This window comes from Balaenoptera ricei, chromosome 16, assembly GCF_028023285.1.
Source record: "Balaenoptera ricei isolate mBalRic1 chromosome 16, mBalRic1.hap2, whole genome shotgun sequence".
Classification (NCBI taxonomy): domain Eukaryota; kingdom Metazoa; phylum Chordata; class Mammalia; order Artiodactyla; family Balaenopteridae; genus Balaenoptera; species Balaenoptera ricei.
The window spans coordinates 15,663,346-15,687,086 of NC_082654.1; the positions used below are offsets into that span (position 1 = coordinate 15,663,346).

Genomic DNA, 23,741 nt, shown 5'->3' on the forward strand with positions numbered 1-23,741 from the left:
TCGTTTCTGTGCGAGGGCTTTCTCTAGTTGCGGCAAGTGGGGGCCACGCTTCATCGCGGTGTGCGTGCCTCTCACTATCGCGGCCTCTCTTGTTGCGGAGCACAGGCTCCAGACGCGCAGGCTCAGTAATTGTGGCTCACGGGCCCAGTTGCTCCGCGGCATGTGGGATCTTCCCAGACCAGGGCTCGAACCCGTGTCCCCTGCATTGGCAGGCAGATTCTCAACCACTGCGCCACCAGGGAAGTCCCCATATTTAATTCTTTTAATCTTCCCTTACTCATCAGTGCCCTCAGCTCCTAATCATTTTGGTGCTTTGCTTTGAACCTTGTCCAGCTGGTTTCCATAAGCCCAGCGATGAGTAGGCCAGAACCAGATGCAGTGTTCCAAGAGTAGTCGCACCCAAATTCAACTGTTCCCCATTTCTCCTCTGAATGCTCAATCCCAAACCACAAGAGCCTTGCTTTCTGTCACATTATAACAGAAACAAATGTCTTGTTTTCTGCTTTTATTCCCAGTTATTTTTTGGCATTACAGCATGTGTCTCATTCTTCCCACTAAATATCTGTGCTTCAGATCACTTTTCTCCAAATGTAATATGACAGCATTTGGGAATCAAAAGAGTACAGACACCCAGCTCTGCCACTCTGGCGATGTGACCCTGCAAGTCACCTAGTACTCAGAACCACTTTGAGTCCTTCACCTAAATAACAGATAAAGACTAATTCTTCCTACCTCACAGGATTGTTGGAGGGTCAAATGAGGTGATGTAAATGAAAAAGGCTCACTAACTTTAATGGCATGTATGTTTATATGTGTGTGTGTATATATCTACATTAGTACACTAAATATACAAAAGGTGAACATCTACGGTTCTCTAAAGATTTTTCTACTTGCATCAATAGCCTATTGTACCATTTAATAATCATTGCTGTCAGGAAATTCTTTATTTCAGCTCAGTTCTTCCCACCAAAACAATGTCTTATAAAGCCTCTTAGACATATATACCTGGAATCCATAAGCCATGAGAATTTCAGATTTATCCTTCACTTAAATGTAAATCAGGTATATGGCATTTGCTTCTGTTTACTATTTACTGAGGTCTAAGAAGTATGCTAACCACTTTATCTGAATGACCTAATTTAGACTTCATAATTTCATGAAGCAGTCGCTATTAATATCCCCAATTTACATATGAGGAAACTGGGGCTCAAGAAAGTTAATTAACTTTCTTAAGGTTAATAGCTGAGTAAGCAGTAGAACTTGGAAAACCTAACAATTCCAGAGCCCATGCTTTCAACCACGGGCATGATTTATATAATATTTCACATAATAATTAGGAACCCCTAATTACAGATTAAATTCAACAAACCTACTATAAGCCAGACACTTAGAGGAGAAGTGAAAAGGCGTAGTTCTTTTCAGGAGGCTCACTGTTTGGTCACGGAACACATGGCTATTAAAAAAGGAATAAGCAAGTGGTCATCGTTATCATAGGCAGCTGTACCAACTATCCAATGCCTAAGAAAATGCTTACTTCTATGCAAAAACTCAGATTTGTTTCTTTTAAGAAAAACTATTTGATGACTATTGCTAATCATTTTTCCTCCAATTCCCTGGCTGTCAATTATCTAATAAATCACTGAATAGCATCTAGTTTCCTTTAAACTGTCCATTCAAAGATCTATTATCTGAGAATACTCTAGTTCAGAGTTTTTTTATTACCTCAGTCCTGGATTACTGTACCAGACTCAGTTCCAACCGGACTTTCTGCCTCCTGTTCCCACCTCTTTAGTTCTTGCCATGCATCACTGCCAGATTAACCTCCTTAAAACAAAGCTTCCATATGAACTAGTCCCTCCTCTGAAGCTTTACTCAATTCTGCCTTTCAAGGCTCCGAACGATGTAATGCCAATCTGCTTTTCCAACCACGTATCAACATAAATCCTCCTCTCCACCCAGACCATTCTCCTCTTTCCTGACTGAATACGCCTTGTACACTGCCGTCTTTGCTGGAACTATTCTCCCCTCTGTCTGGCTTTTCTCCTCCTTCAATAGTATCTATTGCTCAAGGCTCAGCTCAGGTCCTCCTTCTCAACGGAGCTGTACTCATCACTGAACATCCATGTTCTCCTGCCTCTGTTCTCAGTAGGAGCTCAACAAATGTTTGCAGAAATTATTGCTCCATTAAACATCAATAGCATTTTTTGGCAATATCACTCACTGATACTTATGCATTGTCTTATGGCGCTACTTACATTTTTATATGAACATTTCTTGAGTTCCTATTTGAAGTAAAGTGAAACCTTCTTAAAGGCCTGAACCATGTCTTCAAGACTTCTTTTGTATGCCATACATTGTTTCCCCATGCAAAGGCACTGGTGAATATTTGACTATTGATATATTTAAATAATATGGAATAAAATCACCTAGTCAACACCTTTAGATAATATAGTCAATTCTGCAAGCCAAAAGAAGAGTCATGACTCAAGATATCTGGCCTCTAAGTCCTATCCTTACTAATGCATTAATCTGGAGTTGGGAAAAGTTACTTTTCTATGTGCTAATTTTCTCACCTATAATAGAAGAACTAAAAGTCAAATAATTTCAAAGCACCCTGAATAGATGAATGCTAACTTATTAAATGCTTTTCCATTAGTCAAGGGCTTGACAGATTATTTTCTAAGGATATAAAATTAACTACAATGTAATGGTGTTGCAAGTCATTAACTTTATCTGTCTTAATCGCTCTTTGGATATGGAGAGTTTCATTTCTAGCAAAAACAATAGATAAAATAACCTCAAAATCCTCACAACTATAAATCCTGGGGAAATTATATATAAGCAATTTTTAAGGTTCTGCTTTCACTTAAGACATAAAAAGCTTTAAGAGAATGTCAATCACACCCTGACAGCAAGAAAAAACTGCGTTAACTTCTTGAGCCCACCAGGGAGCTAAGGTTGGGAGGTAAAACGAGTTCAAACGGGTGATACACTCCTCAGAGGAGAGATGGGAAATGAATTGTTTCACTTGGGGCATAGTACAGAAGGAAGAGCAAGTCATCATAAAAGCAGGCAAGACGAGAACAGCTGAAATTTGAAATGAATTCTTAAAGGCCAAGAGTGACAGTTTAGAAACTTTGGGAGCCCCACACATAAAAGAAGTCACTTCCTAGTTCTTTTCCAAGGGTTTCCACTAGTTGCTCGTAAGAAAGATTAGGGGCAGGACAGGAGACCTGAGAAAGACCCTGTAGGTGGCACCAAGTCATGAAACCCACCTGCTACATGAACCTTTCTCTTATATGAAGCAAAAGCTATAAGTGCTGGGGGGAGAGGAGAGATCCAAGCAAAGACGCCCTGCCTCTGGTGAAAGGGTAGAAGCAAAAACTGCCCACTACTGGAGGAAGGGGAGAAAATAAGTTCAGCTCAGGATCCTGCACTGATACAAAGCAGTGATCTGCTACCACTGGGGAAGGGGCAGAATTGCTCAGAGACTCCACCCCTGAAGTCCAGGGCTGCAGGGCCTAAGACTGAGGCTGGAGTGAGAGAACTGAGAAACACCCCCTTGAACCTCACTATGTAACAAGCAATAGCAGTTTACCACCGGGAGGGGTGAAAAAGCATGGGTCAGATTCCTTCCATTCCATAGGTATGATGGACTTGCTGAAATCTGAGCATGGAGAGGAACACTGAGAAAAATCCTTCCACAATCCAGACTCCCACTAAACACGAAGTAGCAGCAGACTACTCCTACAGTGATTGGAAGTCTGGTACACTGACAGTAAATATAACAACACTAAACCCAACCCTTTTTCAACTACTGACTAGATTGCCCCAATCCCCACACTAATGGCCCGACAGAAGATGTGTGCCCATTTCTGAATTTATTTCAATGTATATTTATATACAATATTTGGCATTCAATCAAGAAATATGAAACATACACATAAGTAATAAAAAAGACTGTATGTGACAAAGCAATCAACAGAAATAGGCATGACCCAGGTATCAGAAATATCAAAGACTTTAAAATAACTTCGATTAATATAATGGACCTATATAGTGGAAAAGGTAGACAACATGCAAGAAGAAATAGGGAATTTCAGTAGAGAGATGGAAACCAGAAAAAAACACTGAATTAAAAAACGTGATATCAGAGATGAAGAAATTTTTTAGCAAGTGTATCAGCGCACTAGATGTGGCTGAGAAAAGAATCAGTGAACTTGAAGACAGGTCAACAGAAATTGTCCAAACTGAAATACGAGTTTTTTAAAAAGGACCAGCGCATCCAAGAGGTATGCACCAATATCGAAAGGTTGAACATAATAATTTGAGTCTCAGGAGAAAAGAGAGAGCAAGGAGTAGAATAAATATTTGAAAAGATAACGGCTGAGAATTTTTCAAAATTGATGAAAATAAACTGAAAATGCAAGAAATTGAGAAGACCTCACAAGGATAAATACAAAGGAAAACACACCTAGACACATCAGAGTCAAACAGCCAAAAACCACAGATAAAAACCTTGAACCAAAGATAAAACCCTGAAGGTAGCTAGAGAAACTAAACAAGCCAGAAGATAATTAACAACATTAAAGTGCTGAATGGAAAGAAAAAAAAAAAAAGTTAACCAATCCAGATTTATATATCCAGCAAAAATATCTTTCAAAAAACGAAGGTAAAAAAAAAAAAACACTTTTCAGACAAACAAAAAACAAAAGCTGAGAAAATTCATTGCTCTCAGACTTGTGTTATAAGAAATGTTAAAGGAAATTATTCAGAAAGGAGTATGATACCAGATAGAAGTTTGGATATACATTAAAAAATGAAGAACAGCAGAATATACGTAAATATAAAAGTTTCAGAAATCTTTTTAGAAGATAACTGACAGTCAGGGGTCAGCAAGCTACAACATGAAGGTAAATACAGTTTTATTGGAACATAACCACATCCACTCATTTATGTGTATTGTCAAGGGCTACTTTCACGAAACAATGAAAAAGTTTGCTGACCCCTGGTCTAAAGCAATAAAGTAAAAATAAAGATCATCAACAACAGAAAAAACCCAATATATTATAGAGTTTATAATATATGTAAAAGTAAAAAGTATGAAAACAGCACAAACGATAGAAGATATGGAAATATACTCTTGTAAGATTTCTACAATATACATGAGGTGGTACAGTACTATTTGAAGGTAATCTGTGATAAGTTAAAGACATGTATCATAAATTCTACAGAAAACAGTAAGAAAAAATTTTAAAGAGGTAACATTAACAAGCCAAAAGTGAGAAATAATGAGTAAGATGTAACACAATGCCAAAAATACTCAAAATTGAAAGCTAATCAAGTGCCCATCATTCAGTAAAATGGATAAATGTAGGTATATTCACACAATGGAATACTAAACAATAATGAGAATGAATGGCCTGTGAATGTGTGCAACAACATGGAAGAACCTCACTAACATAATTTTGAGCAAAAGAAGCCACACATGAAAGAGTGTATACTGTATGCTTTATTTATATAAAGCACAAAACCAGACAAAATTAACAATCTATAATGTTAGATATGGTTACCCTTGGCAGTGGGGTGGGGTTGGGAGCTAGTGACTGGAGGGGAGCCTCTAGAGGGCCTCTAGTGGACTAGTAATGTTCTGTATTTTTTTTTTATTTGGTTGTTGGTTGCACATGTTTGCTTTGTAAAAATTTATCAGGTGATACATTTACGATATGTGCAATTTTCTGTAATTAAATATCAGTAAAAATTATATACACACACATATAAAACTTTTATTGATACTTATATAAATATATGATATATATTTAAACTAAACCCCTGATGAAAGACAACACACACAAAAAGAAGGATTTTGAAAAAAAAAGTTGATGTTCTATAAACTTTTAAAAACCACAGTAATCACTGAAACAAATACATGTGTAAACAGTAAATTAAAATAGCAGAAGAATGAATTCATATCTGGGAAAAAGGTTCAAAGAAATTCCCCAAGAAGAAGCACTGAGATAAAGCACTGGAAAATATGAAAGAGTAATTAGACACAATAAAATGAGAAGACATAAATCTAACAGGAGTACTAGATGTAAAAGATGTGATATTCAAAGAGATAAGGGATGAGAATTTTCCAAAACTGATGAACAACATGAAAATTCAGGCTCAGAAAGAATGAGCTCTGAACAGAATAAATACGAATTGCCTACACTCACCAGCCTATTTTAGTTCTGCAAAAGTTCTTAGAGATAGACTAGTCTGTCTCCTTTGTTTTAAAGATAAGAAAGCTGAGGCCTGAAAAGATTAAGTGATTTGCCTGGATCAAAAAGCTGACTGTTAGTAGAGATGGAAATAATCTTAATATGTCATATTTTAAGAGTTACAAATAAGAGGAGCAAAATATAGTTTCTGACTTCAACTTTCCTACTGGTATGATTATGTAAAACAGCAATATGAATATGAACAGCAATATGAACAGCAATATTCCTGTTCAAAGAGAGAATTTTAACTCAAGTTGAAACTATGAAGGCACTACTGATTCAAGTGCCATGTAATAAGTGTTTAACAAGTGGCATTTAATAAATAATTAGGCCAGGCTACAGCTGCCCACACACACCTTAAAGAAATAGTTTCAAGACAAGTCGTCTATTTCAATTTAATTACAAGACCATTACAATCATTTCAAGCCATAAAGCTTATATTTATCATATTCCTCTATTTAAATGTTTCAATATTTTAGAGTGCTTTTTGAATTATAATTTTTCTATTATATACATCATGATATGAGGTAAATTACTTTCTTCTTTTGAAATACAACTAATTAAACCTCTAAATGTTCACTGTAAGTCTGATACAAATTTCAAACTGATCAGAGAGGCATAAAATGTACTGAAGACCTTTTAACATACTGAAGCATTCTTTTCTTATGTAGTACAATGAATCATTTCTGATGACGGATCAGTAGCTTGTATTAATTCAAGTATTTAAGAAGAAAAGATCTAGTCAGTATAGGAAAATGTGAGTTTAGCCCTTATTCAAATTTTATAATTTTGAATTATCAAAGAAAAAAATTATATTATTTTAATGCTCATGGATCTTAAAACTGTAAATAATTCTATGACCACTTTTGATGACTTTTAAAACAATATTTTCCAGAAATATAAAAAACTAAGTGTCAAAATGAAGTCATTTGTATGTTCCAGGTTGAAACATTTTCAGAAATTTCTAACACATCTTTTCTTACAAGTAAAACAACTTTATTATTACATGAAGAATTAGGCCTAGAAATACATAAGGCACAGATATTTCTTTAATATTTTGATTAAAATGAAAAAAACAAAGCAGTTGGTATTCAAATACCAGACTCAAGAGAAAACTAATTTGTTTATGGATGAGTCTTAAACTTTTTAGAGAATCTTGATCAGTTACAGCTGCTTATGAAAGTTAAGAATAATATCTTGATTAACCAAGATGGCGGAGTAGAAGGACGTGCTGTCACTCCCTCTTGCGAGAGCACCAGAATCACAACTGGCTGCTGGACAATCATTGACAGGAAGACCCTGGACTTCACCAAGGAGGATACCCCACGTCCAAGGACAGAGGAGAAGCCACAGTGAGATGGTAGGAGGGGCGCAATCAGAGTAAAACCAAACCCCATAACTGCTGGGTGGGTGACTCACAGACTGGCGAACACTTATACCACAGAAGTCCACCCACTGGAGTAAAGGTTCTGAGCTCCACGTCAGGCTTCCCAACCTGGGGGTCAGGCAACGGGAGGAGGAATTCCTAGAGAATCAGACTTTGAAGCCTAGTGGGAATTGGATTGCAGGACTTTGACGGGACTGGGGGAAACAGAGATCCCACTCTTGGAGGGCACACACAAAGTAATGTGTGCATCAGGACCCAGGGGAAGGAGCAGTGAGCCTGGGGGAGACTGAACCAGACCTACCTGCTGGTGTTGGGGGGTCTCCTGCAGAGGCGAGTGGTGGCTCTGTTTCACCGTGGGGATAAGGACACTGGCAGCAGAGGTTCTGGGAAGTTCTCCTTGGCGTGAGCCCTCCCAGAGTCTGCCATTAACCCCACCAAAGAGCACGGGTAGGCTCCAGTGTTGGATTGCCTCAGGCAAAACAGCCAACAGGGAGGGAACCCAGCCCCACCCATCAACAGTCAAGTGGATTAAGGTTTTACTGAGCTCTGACCGCCACAGCAACAGGGAGGGAACCCAGCCCCACCCATCAACAGTCAAGTGGATTAAGGTTTTACTGAGCTCTGACCGCCACAGCAACAGTCAGCTCTACCCACCACCAGAGCCTCCCATCAAGCCTCTTAGATAGCCTCAACCACCAGAGGGCAGACAACAGAAGCAAGAAAAACTATAATCCTGCAGCCTGTGGACCAAAAACCACAGTTACAGAAAGATAGAGAAGATGAAAAGGCAGAGGGCTATGTCGCAGATGAAGGAACAAGATAAAACCCCAGAAAAACAACTAAATGAAGTGGAGATAGGCAACCTTCCAGAAAAAGAATTCAGAATAATGATAGTGAAGATGATCCAGGACCTTGGAATAAGAATGGAGGCAAAGATTGAGAAGATGCAAGAAATGATTAACAAAGACCTAGAAGAATTAAAGAACAAACAAACAGAGATGACCAATACAATAACTGAAATGAAAACTACACTAGAAGGAATCAATAGCAGAATAACTGAGGCAGAAGAACGGATAAGTGACCTGGAAGACAGAATGATGGAATTCACTGCCGCGGAACAGACTAAAGAAAAAAGAATGAAAAGAAATGAAGACAGCCTAAGAGACCTCTGGGACAACATTAAACGCAACAACATTCGCCTTATAGGGGTCCCAGAAGGAGAAGAGAGAGAGAAAGGACCAGAGAAAATATTTGAAGAGATTATAGTCGAAAACTTCCCTAACATGGGAAAGGAAATAGCCACCCAAGTCCAGGAAGCGCAGAGAGTCCCATACAGGATAAACCCAAGGAGAAACACGCCGAGACACATAGTAATCAAAGTGGCAAAAATTAAAGACAAAGAAAAATTATTGAAAGCAGTAAGGGAAAAACGACAAATAACATACAAGGGAACTCCCATAAGGTTAACAGCTGATTTCTCAGCAGAAACTCTGCAAGCCAGAAGGGAGTGGCATGATATACTTAAAGTGATGAAAGGGAAGAACCTACAACCAAGATTACTCTACCCAGCAAGGATCTCATTTAGATTTGATGGAGAAATCAAAAGCTTTACAGACAAGCAAAAGCTAAGAGAATTCAGCACCACCAAACCAGCTCTACAACAAATGCTAAAGGAACTTCTCTAAGTGGGAAACACAAGAGAAGAAAAGGACCTACAAAAACAAACCCAAAACAATTAAGAAAATGGTCATAGGAACATACATATCGATTATTACCTTAAACGTGAATGGATTAAATGCCCCAACCAAAAGACATAGACTGGCTGAATGGATACAAAAACAAGACCCATATATATGCTGTCTACAAGAGACCCACTTTAGACCTAGGGACACATACAGACTGAAAGTGAGGGGATGGAAAAAGATATTCCATGCAAATGGAAATCAAAAGAAAGCTGGAGTAGCTATACTCATATCAGATAAAATAGACTTTAAAATAAAGAATGTTACAAGAGACAAGGAAGGACACTACATAATGATCCAGGGATCAATCCAAGAAGAAGATATAACAATTATAAATATATATGCACCCAACATAGGAGCACCTCAATACATAAGGCAACTGCTAACAGCTATAAAAGAGGAAATCGACAGTAACACAATAATAGTGGGGGACTTTAACACCTCACTTACACCAATGGACAGATCATCCAAAATGAAAATAAATAAGGAAACAGAAGCTTTAAATGACACAATAGACCAGATAGATTTAATTGATATATATCGGACATTCCATCCAAAAACAGCAGATTACACGTTCTTCTCAAGTGCGCACGGAACATTCTCCAAGATAGATCACATCTTGGGTCACAAATCAAGCCTCAGTAAATTTAAGAAAATTGAAATCATATCAAGCATCTTTTCTGACCACAACGCTATGAGATTAGAAATGAATTACAGGGAAAAAAACGTAAAAAGGACAAACACATGGAGGCTAAACAATACGTTACTAAATAACCAAGAGATCACTGAAGAAATCAAAGAGGAAATCAAAAAATACCTAGAGACAAATGACAATGAAAACACGACGACCCAAAACCTATGGGATGCAGCAAAAGCAGTTCTAAGAGGGAAGTTTATAGCTATACAAGCCTACCTAAAGAAACAAGAAAAAGCTCAAGTAAACAATCTAACCTTACACTTAAAGAAACTAGAGAAAGAAGAACAAACAAAACCCAAAGTTAGCAGAAGGAAAGAAATCATAAAGATCAGAGCAGAAATAAATGAAATAGAAACAAAGAAAACAATAGCAAAGATCAATAAAACTAAAAGTTGGTTCTTTGAGAAGATAAACAAAATTGATAAGCCATTAGCCAGGCTCATCAAGAAAAAGAGGGAGAGGACTCAAATCAATAAAATCAGAAATGAAAAAGGAGAAGTTACAACAGACACTGCAGAAATACAAAGCATCCTAAGAGACTACTACAAGCAACTTTATGCCAATAAAATGGACAACCTGGAAGAAATGGACAAATTCTTAGAAAGGTATAACCTTCCAAGACTGAACCAGGAAGAAATAGAAAATATGAACAGACCAATCACAAGTAATGAAATTGAAACTGTGATTAAAAATCTTCCAACAAACAAAAGTCCAGGACCAGACGGCTTCACAGGTGAATTCTATCAAACATTTAGAGAAGAGCTAACACCCATCCTTCTCAAACTCTTCCAAAAAATTGCAGAGGAAGGAACACTCCCAAACTCATTCTATGAGGCCACCATCACCCTGATACCAAAACCAGACAAAGACACTACAAAAAAAGAAAATTACAGACCAATATCACTGATGAATATAGATGCAAAAATCCTCAACAAAATACTAGCAAACAGAATCCAACAACACATTAAAAGGATCATACACCACGATCAAGTGGGATTTATCCCAGGGATGCAAGGATTCTTCAATATACGCAAATCAATCAATGTGATACACCATATTAACAAATTGAAGAATAAAAACCATATGATCATCTCAATAGATGCAGAAAAAGCTTTTGACAAAATTCAACACCCATTTCTGATAAAAACTCTCCAGAAAGTGGGCATAGAGGGAAGCTACCTCAACATAATAAAGGCCATATATGACAAACCCACAGCAAACATCATTCTCAATGGTGAAAAACTGAAAGCATTTCCTCTAAGATCAGGAACGAGACAAGGATGTCCACTCTCACCACTATTATTCAACATAGTTTTGGAAGTCCTAGCCACGGCAATCAGAGAAGAAAAAGAAATAAAAGGAATACAAATTGGAAAAGAAGAAGTAAAACTGTCACTGTTTGCGGATGACATGATACTATACATAGAGAATCCTAAAACTGCCACCAGAAAACTGCTAGAGCTAATTAATGAATATGGTAAAGTTGCAGGATACAAAATTAATGCACAGAAATCTCTTGCATTCCTATACACTAATGATGAAAAATCTGAAAGAGAAATTATGGAAACACTCCCATTTACCATTGCAACAAAAAGAATAAAATACCTAGGAATAAACCTACCTAGGGAGACAAAAGACCTGTATGCAGAAAACTATAAGACACTGATGAAAGAAATTAAAGATGATACCAACAGATGGAGAGATATACCATGTTCTTGGATTGGAAGAATCAACATTGTGAAAATGAGTATACTACCCAAAGCAATCTACAGATTCAATGCAATCCCTATCAAATTACCAATGGCATTTTTTACTGAGCTAGAACAAATCATCTTAAAATTTGTATGGAGACACAAAAGACCCCGAATAGGCAAAGCAGTCTTGAGGCAAAAAAATGGAGCTGGAGGAATCAGACTCCCTGACTTCAGACTATACTACAAAGCTACAGTAATCAAGACAATATGGTACTGGCACAAAAACAGAAACATAGATCAATGGAACAAGATAGAAAGCCCAGACATTAACCCACGCACCTATGGTCAACTAATCTATGACAAAGGAGGCAAAGATATACAATGGAGAAAAGACAGTCTCTTCAATAAGTGGTGCTGGGAAAACTGGACAGCTACATGTAAAAGAATGAAATTAGAATACTCCCTAACACCATACACAAAAATAAACTCAAAATGGATTAGAGACCTAAATATAAGACTGGACACTATAAAACTCTTAGAGGAAAACATAGGAAGAACACTCTTTGACATAAATCACAGCAAGATCTTTTTTGATCCACCTCCTAGAGTAATGGAAATAAAAACAAAAATAAACAAGTGGGACCTAATGAAACTTCAAAGCTTTTGCACAGCAAAGGAAACCATAAACAAGACGAAAAGACAACCCTCAGAATGGGAGAAAATATTTGCAAATGAATCAACGGACAAAGGATTAATCTCCAAAATATATAAACAGCTCATTCAGCTCAATATCAAAGAAACAAACACCCCAATCCAAAAATGGGCAGAAGACCTAAATAGACATTTCTCCAAAGAAGACATACAGATGGCCACGAAGCACATGAAAAGATGCTCAACATCACTAATTATTAGAGAAATGCAAATCAAAACTACAATGAGGTATCACCTCACTCCTGTTAGAATGGGCATCATCAGAAAATCTACAAACAACAAATGCTGGAGAGGGTGTGGTGAAAAGGGAACCCTCTTGCACTGTTGGTGGGAATGTAAATTGATACAGCCACTATGGAGATCAATATGGAGGTTCCTTAAAAAACTAAAAATAGAATTACCATATGACCCAGCAATCCCACTACTGGGCATATACCCAGGGAAAACCGTAATTCAAAAAGACACATGCACCCGAATGTTCATTGCAGCACTATTTACAATAGCCAGGTCATGGAAGCAACCTAAATGCCCATCAACAGACGAATGGATAAAGAAGATGTGGTACATATATACAATGGAATATTACTCAGCCATAAAAAGGAACGAAATTGAGTCATTTGTTGAGACGTGGATGGATCTAGAGACTGTCATACAGAGTGAAGTAAGTCAGAAAGAGAAAAACAAATATCGTATATTAATGCATGTATGCGGAACCTAGAAAAATGGTACAGATGAGCCAGTTTGCAGGGCAGAAGTTGAGACACAGATGTAGAGAATGGACATATGGACACCAAGGGGGGAAAACTGCGGTGGGGTGGGGATGGTGGTGTGCTGAATTGGGCGATTGGGATTGACATGTATACACTGATGTGTATAAAACTGATGCCTAATAAGAACCTGCAGTATAAAAAAACAAACAAAACAACTAATACTAAACTTTCATTGGGTTATTTGTATGGAAATATGTTAATATAAATGTTTCAGACATTACATGAAATTTCTAAAAATCTTATATTTGTATTTGTATGGAAATATGTATGGAAATATGTTAATATAAATGTTTCAGACATTACATGAAATTTCTAAAAATCATATTTGTATTTGTATGGAAATATGTATGGGAATATGTTAATATAAATGTTTCAGACATTACATGAAATTACTAAAAATCTTATATTTGTACTTGTATGGAAATATGTATGGAAATATGTTAATATAAATGTTTCAGACATTACATGAAATTTCTAAAAATCTTATATGTTCTGGTATAATGTTATAAGTAATAATCCTAGTTATTACTTTAAAATGTATATCTCAGAAATAACTAATTTTCTTGTCAACTGCATTATTATGAACTGTCATCAAATCTTTAACCGTGGTCATTGTTAAGTCTTTTGTCATTTACAGACAGTTCTGGGTGTACTCTGATGATTTTGCAAATATGTTCCTATAAAAGGGTTTCATCTTCAAGAAATACATGGAAAAGACTCTGACAAGTACAGGTTTCTGGTAACGGACTGTACTGCTGAACTGAATGAATAAGCATTTTCAGAACTCTAATGAAAAACTGATGAACTCATAAAAGTGCTAACAAAAGATCAAGACGAAAAAAAAAATTAATTACATGGGACTGAGTGAACTGATGAGGATGAGTATAATTTTTGTGACTTTCTGTCTGAATTTAAAAAAAAAAAAAAAAAAAAAAAAAATTCCACAAGGACTCAGAGGCAAAGAATATACAAATCAATTTTCACTGCAAAGTAAAGGAGCTGTTACAGTGGAGGATTACTGGACTGAATGTCAATACTATGACATAGTATGAGTGTGTTTCATGTTTGGTAATTGCAATCATTGTTGCTTTTGTTGTGGTCATCCATGTACAATGCTTGGTGTCAGTCGATTTATCTCTTGTAAAAATAAAATACAGTGTGTGTGTGAAAAAAACAAAACAAAACAAAAAAAAAACATAGGTTTCATATATATATATGCATATATATATATATAAGAAAGATATGTATATATGTATCTAAATAAATATAAACAAATATAGAAAAAAAAAAAAAAAAAAAAAAAAAAAGAATAATATCTTTAGTTTTCAATAAATATTAACTATTCATACTCATATATCTGGTGACTCTAAAAGGGGAAGAATTCTTAATATTAGTTAGCAAATGTGGTTAGTAAAAATGGAAAATGAAACTAAAATAAAAAAAAAAGCCCATGAAAATGCTTCTACAAGTATTTACTGCACAAATAACTCACACAAATGTATAAAGAAACCATTAAGACATTTATTTACATAAGTGAACAAAGTATGTGAAAAAGTCACACAAAGGCAAATCAGAGCAACTCTGAACCTGTATAACTTACTAAATGAGCAACGACATATAAATCCCCCACCCAAAGCTGTAGACTTTTAGTGAACTGACATACTCAAATGATGACACTGTAAAATGTTACAACTCTTTGGGAAAGCAATAAGGCAAACTCATTAAGGAAAATTAAATTGTTCCTATTATTCCATTTAATAATCCTGCTCCCAGGAACTTACCCTAATAAGATTGAAAATAACCTAAGTATTCAGCAATAGAGAAATGGTTTAAACAAACTGAAGTATATGATTAAAATAATCATTGTCAAAACTAAATACAAATAGTAAAAGAAGATGAAATTAAAAAAATAGTCAATAAGAAAGTATAGGTGTCTTCAGACTGTAATTATGTGAACAAAAGAAGGGAAAAGAAAAATACGAAATTAAAGTTCTGAAGTCACTGTATCAGGATGGTGAGGATTTGGTAATTTTTTCATTTGGCAACATTTTCTTCAATGTTTTCAATAAAAGAAAAAGATTGGGTACCATTTTAAAAAGTCACTTGTCTTTTCAAAAAATTTATACTCTTCTCCATTAGTAAATTATACATGTTAAATTTTAAGTTAAGAAATAGAGCAGAGAGGCCCTAGTTGTTTTATATTCCTCTACTTGGACCTTAGCTGGCAGTGTATGAAGATATACTGCAACCTGTGCCATTCCAACAGAAAGAGGCAGCCACTGCCACCTTTGGTTACACAAACTGCAGGGCACTAGATATGAATATGTAAAACTGTAAAAGCTTCAATTTACAACTTTGTGTGTTTGGTGTTTTATTTAAGGCATTATGATAATTAACTCTTCTTTATAATTTTCTGTGTCATACTAAGAATGTTTTAATATTTCCATTTCCACTTGAAAAATGTTGCCAATACGCTGAAAGTGCTCTATTGAAGCATATAACTTTTTATACTGAGTTTATATTAGGTTAACCACAAATAAGATCACGTTTGTCTACATATTTAAAATTTATAAGTTAGAGGTTGCAAAGCAACCACCTTTAAAAGAAAGACAATCCATAAAAATATAAAAAGTCTTATATGATGAAAAATTTAACAAGTCTTCCTTTTGAAACTATTTATTTGGATAAATGCAGTGGGATTTGAAAATTTCTACAGATGCTGCATTATATATTGCTTTCCTATAACAAAAATATGAAGCACTCATTACATATGAAATTTACTATTTCAGAACGTGACTGTTTTCAAAACTACGGTAAAGAGGGACAGGGAACTTTCAGTAGGCTACCTGAATGAAAACGTTTGAGAATAACTGTTTTTAAACATTTAGAGCAGAAGGGATTAACTGGAAATGCAGGGTAGCAATCTCAGCATCTATAAACATCACTTGAAAGAGCAAATTGAAAGCAAAATATCATGGGGATTAATACCCTGTAAAGATGTATAAATAAGTACTAAAGAATAAAGAAAAGAAGTTTTTCATTGAAGGCATTCTTTAGCTTAATTTTTTTAATTAGGTTATTTAGTAAATTGGTACAGGGTGGTCGACTGTATTGATTAAATTACCAGGAAACTATCTCATAGCTGCCAAAACATAAGCCATTGGAGCTGTCCTGCTAATGGGAGAGTAGAGGTGAATTTAATTAAACATTTAGTCTTCTATTTACATTCCATTAGTGGTAGCAGCAATAATTTGGTTCATCTACAAATATTTACGATAGAAGTTTATTAGCTTCTAAGATCTAAACAAACACAGCTATTACCAAGATAAGTGCAGCCTTATCAAAGAAATGTTCTTAATAATCATAAACTCTCTAAAACATGAGTTAAATAATGGCTTTTTCCAACATAGTTAAGGAATTTCAATAACCAGAGTCACGAGGAAGCCAAAATAAAGCCAAAGAAACTAATATACATTCACTTTGTCACACCAAAGAAATATTTAGCTCATTTTTTTTCCTCTGATTAGAAAATGTGGTCAACTTTTTCACAGGAAAAGACTTTGATGAGAGATCAGAATCAGAAAGTTGATTTTCCTGAATCCAATCTAACAACAACATAACATCCTAGAAGAACATTCTATAGTACAGCAAGAACTGAACAACTGCAAGGCTATTTATAATGTACAGCACATAAATTGTGCACCGTAGAAACCATAAATGATGGACATTTTTCTTCATGCAAAAAAAAAAAAAAAAAAAAGAATCGTTTGTCTTGGCACACAGCTTGTCATTCTGCACACAGGATTCAAATATCAACCAGGAAATGAAGACAATCCCAAGCCAAACTTAAAATGTCTTAATTACATCATCTTCTCCCTTTATCTCACTTAGAGTTATGTACTCACAGCTCAAAACTTGCTCACTAGACTCCTCAGGTTTTGACTTTTTAAGTGCCATCTCTGCTGGGAGAAGGGATGAGCACTGCTCGAGAGACTGTGCAATGTCATCAATTGTCCATCTGTCTTCGGGAAGGGCATGCTCCTCCAGGGTAAAGGGTCCCTGTTTGGTTCGGGTCAGCTCCAGCACATTGGCACAGGAAGACAGTTCTATGGCAACAAAAGGTGAAAAGAAACCACAAGATAAATGATTCAGTATTTCATTCAAACACTGAATCAACATAAATGATTCAGTAATTCAGTATTTCATAGTCTTTAATTTTTCAAATGACAGAACTTGATTCAAACCTCTCAAAACCACCTCAAATGTAAAACTGTAATTATCCAATATAATAACCAAGAGCCTTGAGATTAAGAAATGATTAAGGAGCAAAATAACATTTAATAACTCACCTAATAAACTGCTTTAAAGTCTACAAGGAAGTTGCACACACTTTTCTTATTTAACCCATGAAACAACCCCATGAGGTAACTATTAGTCTCACTTGGCGGATGAGGTAATGTGACCTGTCCAGTGTCACAACTGCCAGAAAATGGCAGGGCCAGAACTGCAACTTCCTGGCTGTTTGTAAGACTATGGCTTCCAGTTTTTTAAAAAAATTTGACTTGGAGCGATAAAAATAACTTTTAGAAGGGTTAATCTTTTCTTCTTATCCCTACTTTGAGTTAAAATATTTTATACTTGAAAAAAATGTTGGTCCTTAGATTCATTATCCACATCTCCATTTTCTATTCCTCTTTTTCTCCTCTTTCCCATTACAAGCATTTCACTGCAGCTGTTTATGCTGATTAATTGTCTTCCATAAACCTATAACGCTTTGAAGGCAGAAGGGCAGGAAAAATCCAGTTCCTAAGGCCAGTACTCAGAGACATGGAAAATGGAAAATTCCTTCTTCCCATCAAAAAGGAATATTACTCTCTAAATGATAATTCATAATTCATCTTTATGCTTACCTTTGCCAATGTCACTGACCAAGCTTCTGATATAAAAACCTCCTCCACATTCAACATCTGGAATGTTAACAGTGACATGGTAAATTGCTAACTGCCTATGAAATCCACTTTACATAGAAATGATGCCCCTAAACAAATGTAAAAATGCACTATGCAAACAATCGAGTGATAAAACATTTATGCGCTAAAATATAAATTATTCATCCAGTAGCATATGTGTTTGTGAGACTGAAAAGTCAGAGTGTGGAGAAAGCAAACAGCAGAAACTCTTGAACACATTTTAAATTACATGGCAAGTCATACCACTTCAATACTTCAGCCTTGTCCATTTAATAGGTTTTAAATAGTTAGAAATCTCAGTTTTGCTATTATGAGCTGCAGATTTAAAAAACTATTTTCAGATTTGTACATCTTTTTCATTTAATAGGCTTTAAATGGTTAGATATCTCAGCCTTGCTATCATGAGCTGTAGATTTTTAAAATATTTTCAGATTTGTACACTCAAAAAATACAACAAACAAAAAAACCCTTTTCAGTGACAGGAATTATGTTTGGGGTAATATACTACATGGAGAACTCAGCATATTTAAATGTTCTCTTGGAAATATTCCTGAAAAAATCATGAAATAACTTAAAATTACACAATGTACCAGAATTGAATGCATAACTAAACATCTTCTGAACGCAGTATAATACAAGTTTATTGGTTAAGAGCAGGGCTCTGGATTATTTTTATTCATCCACAAGACATCCTGAAAAGAACTGTATTTTCACACAAAAGGACTACTTTCTGTTTCTAGCTTAGCATACAAATAAAGCTATTTGAGGGAATTAATCAAAACTCCCCACCTGGGGATTTTAATTTCTTTTTTTCCCCATCAGCTCAAGGTTGGGAGCCACTGCTGAGATAAAAAAAATGAGCACTACACAAATGTAGGTGTTCTACATTCTTGCACTATATTTGACTTGGGTGAAAAGAGTCAAATTTGGCCTACTACAAATTCCAGTGAACAAATGCAATTGGAAAAATTTGAGGTTTTTTTACTTTCATAGATAGTATCTATTGTGCCAACACAGCGGCCGCATTTTCATGGAATGGAGTGAAGCATTTTTTAGTATGTTTGTTTCATTGTTTGTCTAATATTTTAGAATCAGGAAACTTAAGGAGTGACTTTTTAAGAAAATTGTACAAAAACCCACCATCTACAGGAACTTAATACACACTAAATAATAATGTCAATGGGAAAAAAAGCAATGAAGTTTAGGAGAAAAGGTTTTGGGAAATTATGTCTAAAAGGAATCCCATTCAGTATGCACCACGAAATTAGGAGCAGGATCAATTTCAGGGAGCCTGAGGATTAATAAGAGCTACAGCTTTTGAGTCTCCAGAGCTCTTATATGTTCAGGGTTTTAGCTAGGAGATCATAAAATCCCCAAACAATAGAAAAAAACTTTTTGGGTTTTAAATTTATTTCAAATATGGATTATAGATAAATTCAAATTGATAACTTGAGTTAAAATTTACCACATGTCTAGGAATACACTAATGCCTTACCCATTACTCCTATATTTTCATGATCTTTAGCAGTAATTTATTGGTGACAAAGAAGCGGGGGGGGGGGGGGGGGTCACTCCACTCTTAGAATTTCTTGTCCAAAAACTGAAAATGCATTGTTTTAAAAGGACAAATTAACGTCAATAAAAAACTGAGTGTAAACTATCAGGTAGTAGCCAAAATGGGGAACAAGTATCCATAAGATAATAAAATACAAAATACAAAATTTTGAAAATATGTACTCCTTACCTATTCTTCCCCATAGAGATCCAAAGTATGTTACTTCCAACTTTATAGTAAGACAATATAATATATGAAAAACTCAGACTATTTAGGACATTTCTGAACCTCCATATAGCTAGAGGTATTCTCATTATTTGTGTTGTCAAAAAGGTATTAACAAATTCTAACCTTCTTTAAATTCAAATTTTAAAAAATCTCCAATATCCTAGGGATCCATTAAAATTACACAAAAGTAGCCAAATATCAAATAAAGGCACATGTAAATACAAATGTTTTCAAATTTCTCCATCTTACCTATTGTGAAAAATGGTGGCTGGAATTTTTGAAGGGAAAGACTGTACACGGTAACTGGCCTGGCAGGTTTTGCTTCTACTACTTCACCTCTCTTCATCAAAGTTGAAAGTCTCTGTCCATCTTTCTTTAATGCAGAATAGCTTGCAAGGTACAAGAGGGAGACAGGAAGAGAAGGAGGGAGGTAGAGAGAGATTGAGAAAGAAAGAGAGAATAATTCCAGATTACAGCATGGAAAGAAAGGATGATTAGCAGCCCTTTAAACTGAAAATCCTTCTAAGAATGAACTAATTTTTTCTTCTAATCTACTTCATGATGGTGTCATAGATAGAGTTCCTAAATATCTTTGAGGCTAATACAGCTCATTCTGGCACTCAGTGAGCAATGTTGTCAATATTTCTCTTTAACCATCTTCCTGGAGGTGGTCTATTCATGTCTTCACTAGTCCTCATTCTGGGTTAAGGGTCTCTGGTCACAATGATCTCAGCTATATTTCCTTGAAACAATATATTTCCATTATAATAATATTCATTTTCACATATAAGTTACCAAAATGTTTCCAAAGAGCAAATAAGCAAATAACAGATCTTATCTTTGTGTGATTAAATTTTACTAGACCACAAAATCCTTGGAACAATCACAGAGAAGAAAATTCTAAAACGATTCTTATAAATATAAATGTTTACTACATCTTAACAATAATGATCCAAAATAATGTTTATTCAGATCCTGCTACAATTTTTAAGTCTTCACATTTGAGGTAAAATTATGAAGAAACATTTCTCCATAGATATTTCAGTGTTCTTGAAAAAACTTAAGATTTTTTAAAAACACAAAATATATTCTAAATTCTAAAAGAACTGTTAGTAACATATCCTGACACATCCTATAAGCCATTAAAAAAAAAAAAGCAGCAGCAATTTGCTTGAAATGGTAACATGCACAAAAATATGGCTAAATGGTAAATCAATATCATTATACTTTTAATAAGTTATAATTCTCATCTGTTTCATTTATTGCAGAGAATTGTGAAGTATAAGATTCTGGGCCCAAAAGGAATGGTCCCAACACCTGACAGGAAGTGCCAATTGGACGCTGAATCACAGCTCTGATGCCTGTACCAGACTGGACTGGTCCCTTCACAGCAATTTTGGGAAAAGTGACATCTCTGCTCTCCAGAACTGCCCTGATGTCTACAGATGGAATCAGAAGAACCAATAAATCCTGGAAGAGCACAGATGTCAGGCTGTGGCAATATCCAGAGACAGAGGAGACTACATCCCAGTACCTCTTAGAGAGTGTCAGAAGCTCTGCATCCTGTCTGAATCAGGTTCACCTTGCTTGATCATTTGTCAGATTTAAAACCTGCCTCACCATATAGTAAAAGGAAGCCCCTCTTCTTTTTTTTTTCATTAAAGTGATGTTAGCCACTGGAAAATAAAATTAAACATTTATTCAAATTCATTAATTGAACTTACAGGGGAGGTACCTGCATTATATTCCCAGTAAATTTCTGTAGAATGCCTTCAATATCTTCCTGTGTTATTTTATCTGCCAAAAATGAACCAAAAAGTGACACTAAAACAACCACAGAAGTACATGTGCTATTTTTACAGCACTGACAACTCTGAAAATTAAAAAAAAATTTCCAACAAAGCATTTATTACAATGTACGTTTTGCAGGTCAAATTCTACCTTGTTGAGATGGATAAAATACATGCTAATGAGATAAAAGGGGGAAAGTCTTATATTGTCCAATATTAAGACTAAATTTAATTTCGTTTGCTTCATTTTTTTCTCCATTAAAAATGATCCAATCATCTTATATGCATTTACTACATACTTACTATGGCCTTCAGAAGACCTGAGAAAAATGTTGCATAAAGCTATAGGAATGGTCCTGCAGTGACCAAAAACAAAAATGTGGTGATCAGAAAGTAAGTAGAAAAATACCCATAAAGTTCATTTCTAAGGTTTTCCAGGCATCAAATATTATAAATAACTGAATAAGTTATTGAAGATTATCAAGTACTAACCACATTTAAAATTTTACCTGATAGATTTCAAAACTGTTGTATGGTATATGGTATACATTTTCCACACTCACATTAACTTTGTCCCCAAGTAAAGTTGTATTTATGTCTCCTTCCCTCCCTTCACTGCTCTTGGAATTGCAGTCAGGAGTCTGACTTTTGCCTCAAAAATAAGCCAGTGCAAAAAGAGAATATACATAGCAAAGATTTTATCTGTCTTACTCAGATAAAGCTTTTCAGCTTTTATTTGATACTCTTTCAAACAAAATGATGCAATATTAAAGTACTGTTCTATAATTTTAACAACTGAAAACTATAACACACTGAAATTCAATATTTGGGATTTTCACATATAGATAGATGACTATCCATATTTCATATTCAGTAATAAACTAAGTTACAGAAATATTCTATAACTTGTTTAGGTTATAGCAATGGAAAGAAATTACAGTCTTCTTTTTCACTTTGCAGGAAATTTATTTAAACTTTTTATTCTGGTGTATACATGTTACATTTGATTTTATTTGAACAATATTAAACAAAAACTAACTAATGCGCTCTGAATTACTGTTCGAACATCAGAATAAAAATTAAAAGACAGCATGGAACATGTCCAGATTTCAATATCAATGCAGCAAGAGAGTCTTAACCTCAGTGTGACCTTGATCCTTACAAGCTAAACATGAACAAAAGACCAGAATCTACTAGACTCAGAGGAGAGCTACAGAACTCAAAAGAATTTCTCTAACACCTAGCTCCAAAAAGGCAGATCTAAAAAGCCTATTCTGTTCAAACTGCTTTTCAAACAGATGTATCTCATGATATGAATGGATTTTTCCACGAAAATTTTTTACTCTACTGAAACATTAAAACATAATTACTGGTGGCACCTTAGTTATGCAAAACTTCCAAATCTAGACAGCCAACATTACCACCATGCTGGCAATTGCTGAAAGAAATGCCACTGTTGATAAAATTGCTATAGTTCACAATCTAGTCTGCCACACATTTTTGAAAATAAGACCAAACAGCTTTCTACTTCCACCGAATTGGTCTCTTTACTGGCATTCCTGCCAATGCGTGCGCCTTTGTCCTGCTTCAGTGGCTCTCGTTTACTGCTATTCCCCCACACAAGGTGACAAGATGCGCTCTTTCTCATTCTACTTCTGCCATTCATCCTAGGCATTTATGGTTTTGCTGTTCATTCTGAAATTAATCATTCACAATTTTTAACTGTTACCTACTATATATATGTAGGTGTTACCTCACCAATGGAATTCTTATCTCCTTAAAGGCAAAGATAGCTTTTCCTCTTCCATAATGCACACAATTAAGATGGTACTAAAGACATTCTTGTTGAATTTAATTTGCTGATGAATAATAGAATCTCAAGGTTAAAAGAGCATTTAAAAGTCACCAAGGAATCATTCATTTGATGTTCGAAT

At 35.3% G+C, this 23,741-nt stretch overlaps 1 protein-coding gene across 1 annotated transcript in view; it reads right to left on the minus strand.

The window, feature by feature from the left end:
• Positions 1–15,925: 15,925 nt before the first annotated feature.
• TRUB1 (TruB pseudouridine synthase family member 1) overlaps positions 15,926–23,741 on the minus strand; it is a 31,511-nt gene continuing 23,695 nt past the window's right edge. The window contains exons 5-8 of the mRNA XM_059899377.1: positions 21,742–21,814; positions 20,267–20,406; positions 18,175–18,231; positions 15,926–17,370 (exon numbers count right to left, since the gene is read on the minus strand). Coding sequence (XP_059755360.1) covers positions 17,111–17,370; positions 18,175–18,231; positions 20,267–20,406; positions 21,742–21,814 — 530 coding nt within the window. The 3' untranslated portion in view covers positions 15,926–17,110. The remainder of the gene's footprint in view (positions 17,371–18,174; positions 18,232–20,266; positions 20,407–21,741; positions 21,815–23,741) is intronic.